This window comes from Carlito syrichta, unplaced genomic scaffold (genome assembly GCF_000164805.1).
Source record: "Carlito syrichta isolate Samal-C Ts95f unplaced genomic scaffold, Tarsius_syrichta-2.0.1 Scaffold310396, whole genome shotgun sequence".
NCBI classification, from domain to species: Eukaryota; Metazoa; Chordata; class Mammalia; order Primates; family Tarsiidae; genus Carlito; species Carlito syrichta.
Window position 1 is genome coordinate 213,434 of NW_007254492.1, and position 4,242 is coordinate 217,675.

A 4,242-nucleotide genomic window follows, 5' to 3' on the forward strand; every position below is an offset into this window, starting at 1 on the left:
ATAAATCAAAAATCAGCTGGGCGTGGTAGCGCGTGCCTGTAATTCTGGCTACTCGGAAGGCTGAGGTGGAAGGATCGCCGGAGCCCAGGGGTCGAGGCTGCGGTGGCCGGGAGCGGCCACTGCACTCCAGTCTGGGCGATGGAGTGAAACTCCAATTCAAAAAAAAAACAGAACCCCTGGTTCCTGGGAGACCTAGCTCTGAAAGATGAGGTGGCCCCTCCAGGTCACACTTAGGGTCAGAGTGAACTGAAGGAAGTAGGGATGGAAAGATCAGGGAAAGCAGGGGAAAAAAGAGGCAGAAACGGATGGAAATGGACCCCAGATCATCATGGAATCAACTCCAATGGCTCAGTCGTTTTTCACTGAAGGTGAAGTCCAGTTCATGGCAGAGAAAGCACTTCTACAAGTTGCAGGAGGACTGCAAGACCACCTGGAAGGTCCAATACCCTTCCTGGCCATCTGTGTGACTCCAAGTTGCTGGGCCTCTGCTTTCCTGTCTATAAAATGGGGATAAAACTAGCACCCAGTTCAAAGGGAAGTTCTAGGTTAAATGAAATAAGCACAAATGTGTGGAGGTCCTGAGGTAACGGCAGTTGTAGTTCTTGGTGTCAACACTACATTTGCTGTGGGACCCTTGTGCCCATCTTGCCATCCTCACCCTAGCTGCCACCACCTCTGACTCGAGCCTGCTTGAATGGGTCTCTGATCCTTGTCTCCAGAAGAGACAGATGAGCCCACCGCAGCCTGTGCTTGGCCTGCTGGGATGCCCCGTCCCTTCCCACCCCACTCACATCTCAGAGTGCCCTGGGTCTGGGACCCCTCAGGATACAGTGCAGCTGTGTCAGAAGCTGAGGCAGGGCTGGGTACAGTGGCTTACGCCTGTGATCCCAGGCTGAGAAGGGGGATAACTTGAGCCCAGGAGTTCAAGACCAGCCTAGGCAACATAACTAGAGCTCATCTCTACACAAAATTTAAAAATAAGCCAAGCTTGGTGGCGTGTGCCTGTAGTCCCAGCTACTCAGGAGGCTGGGAAGGATCGCCTGAGCACGGGAGGTCGAGGCTGCAGTGAGCCGTTATCATGCCACTGCCCTCCAGTGTCTAGTCTAAGGGATCTGTTGATAAGCCAATGGGGGAAACCCTCACAAAATCACAGGTTTTTTCTTTTCTGAGCCCAGATCCCCAGCTGCTGATGGCCTCTCCTGTGTCATCCATGCCCCCACCCCCAGCCAGTCTGCCCCACATATCTACAGGGCCCACAGAACCTTCTGGACACTTCCCTAGGCCTGTCACTCGTACACTCTTTGTCCCTCCTCAGTCTCCTGCTTCCAGATGGGATACAGCCCAGTGCTGATGTCCACCCCTATGGCTTTAGGTAGTTCTCTTCCCTCTTTGTGCCTCTGTTCCCCCATCAGCACTGCGGTGAAAACAGTATTGGAGGAGGCATCCCTGGGCCTCCTCAGAGGTGACAGTCTGAAGTGCCCTTCCTCCACCTTTGTCCCAGGTCTGTCCACCCACTCTAAGAGACACACCTTAGCATGAGCTGTTCCCTTTCAGACCAAGAGGGAACACAGCGGAGAAGGGGCTTCTACAGAATGTTCCAAACCACTGGCTGTGTCTGAGGGGCCCAGGACAAGAGAACAGGAAGGAAGTTCCCAGGCTGGCAAGGAAAGGGCCACCTCTGGCCTCCACTGGGGGATTCCACTGTCCTTTCCAAGATAGAGTTACAACCGGGAAGGACATCTCCTTATCCTCTGTCAGCACCCAGCCCCCACCCCAAGCTGGGCACAGCACTGAACAGTACAGATGGAAATTGGAGGGGGGGGCGGAGAATGCCAGGAAATAGAAGTTGAGACCCACCCTCTGGTTCTGGAAAACACCAAGATGAAATGATATGATCATCCTGTCCTGGAGCCAGACTGTGGCCCTGTCTGCGGCCAGGCTTAGATAAGCCTCTCAGCTGCCAATATGGCATCCGGAGGATGGACCTCAATCCCAAAGAGGGCCTGGATAAATCCAGAAAGGGGACAGTCACTGCCCTCGGGGGTACTGGGGAACCTGGGCAGGTGCCTCCGTCTCTTAGCCTTAGTTGGGGCTCTTGTTTCTGAAATCTCTGGGCTGCCTCCCGTCCCCCTCACCCTGCTCCCTTCACACCCAGAAAGTCCGTAGGCACCCCTCACCCAGCTCCACTCACTCAGCTGTAGTACATTCTCCTGTGGAGGGGGTGGTGAGAGGCCTCTGAGCTCAGGGGCCCTGGGTTGACCTGCAGCCTTGCCAACCTGCCCAGGCTAGCTGCACACTGGGAGGTGGCCTTAGGGAAGGGCATGAGGGAGCTGCAGGTGCCAGTGGGGAGCTGAGCAGGGTGCCAGGGCTTCTGCCCATACACATAGGGTGATGCATAATGAAGTCATACCAGGCCTGGGATCCCACAGCTACAAAGAGATATGTCCCCACAAACACACAGTCACACACCACACCACCACACTCAATCAGTACCACACACAATCTCGAAGAGACGATAAGCCACACACTGTGACACGCTGACCCCCATAATTCCACACTGTCACATGGAGTTGCACAGTGTCACACTCAGTGTGACACACAGCCACACAACATGCAATGCTAGAACATCATGATGATGACAAAAGAGACCAACATAATAATAATATTTGAATAAGATGCTGTTTCTGAGCACATGTATTTAATCCTCTCCACAACTCTCTGAGAAAGACACTATCATTATTTCCATTTTACAGATGAGGAAATTGAGGTTCAAGGAAATTGCACGGTGAAGTCAGGACTCAGAATCAGGCAGCCTGCCCACAGGGTCGGGGCTGGGAAACATTATGCAGCCACCACACAGGGACATGCCACCCCAGAGTAAAAACATCAGAAAATCCATATAACACATATACCATAACAGAACGACAGAAGTACTCAGTCATCCTGGGTCACCCACCGACACATCAGTCATACACATTTAAACTCAGTTACACAGTATCACACTGGATCATACACTGTCACTCTGGGTTACATGCAGCCACCTTCAGTGTCACATCGTCACACACTTCATTACACAGCATTACACCATCATCACAGCACACCCCACAGTACCTGCCACACATGTGACAGAATTACGCAGTCACCACTGGGTCACATCCTAGAGCACCACTGTCACACTTGTCACACATTTGCACAGGCTCACACTGGAGCACAAACTCTGCAGTCATACCTGCTATACACCAGGCCACATACCCAGTGGTGCCTTAGAAATGTGTAAACAGGTGGGGCTAGGGTGACAAGGGACAGGGAGCGTCAGAGGAACTGAGTTAGATCACTAGAAGAGGTAACTTGTCAACCCAGTACTCACCCCTACTTGCCGCCACTGCAAACACTGCCCCGCAGTGGGACACACACTCACAGAAGTACTAAACAGGTCCAATCAAAGTCTCAAAGGCAGGTGACCCCGAGTTCAGGGTCTGCATCCTGCCCAGCTGCATTCCCATTCCCCGCGGATCTCTGCGCCTCCTGCGCCCCTTACCCAGTCTCCGCCCATTGAGCGCTGCCACCTTGAGGCTCTGCTCCTGCAGGTAGAGCTCCCGGGAGCGGCTCCGGCTCCGGACCCCCAGGCACTGCATGGCGCTCCGAGTGCACCCGCCGCAGCGGAGCCAGGGCCAGGACAGTGCCGCCTCCAGAAGCCAGCCCGGCAGGGGAGCGGGGGCGGAGCCCGGGCGTGTAAGGGCGGAGCTAGAGCCCGAGAGGCGGGACCGGAGGGGCGGAGTCAGACAATAGGAGGCGGAGCCCGTCCAGGAGGGGCGGGATCGATGCACTTGAAGGTGGGGGTGGACCCAGAACCCAGGAGGCAGGCCCGAGGAGGAGCGGGACTCGGGAGGCGGGGTAGGGCAGAGTCATAACCCAGGAAGCAGATCCGTAGCAAAAGCCAGAGGCCACAAAGAGGATCGAGGGGTGAAGCCAGGCCAGGGAGGCGGAGCTCGGACCGGGAGCCGCCCCTCAGGAGGTGACGAGGAAGGCAGAGCCACACCCAAGAGGCAGCGCACGGGCGGGGCCTGAGCCCAGGTGGCGCTCCGGGAACGTCCAGCCCTGAAAAGGCGGTGTCTAGGCGGGGAGGCGGGACCTCCGCTCCGGACGCCGCGTGTGGGCGGAGTCCGGCCAAGGGGCGGGGCCAGACCAGAGGGGCGAGCCAGACCAGAGGGGCGAGCCCCAGCGGCGAACTCCAACCACAGC

The 4,242-nt window shown here is 56.1% G+C and overlaps 1 protein-coding gene across 1 annotated transcript in view; it reads right to left on the minus strand.

The window, feature by feature from the left end:
- The window catches only part of PLCD1 (phospholipase C delta 1), a 19,237-nt gene extending 15,546 nt beyond the window's left edge, over nucleotides 1-3,691 (minus strand). The window contains exon 1 of the mRNA XM_008068337.2: nucleotides 3,539-3,691. Coding sequence (XP_008066528.1) covers nucleotides 3,539-3,635 — 97 coding nt within the window. The 5' untranslated portion in view covers nucleotides 3,636-3,691. The remainder of the gene's footprint in view (nucleotides 1-3,538) is intronic.
- Nucleotides 3,692-4,242: the final 551 nt, after the last annotated feature.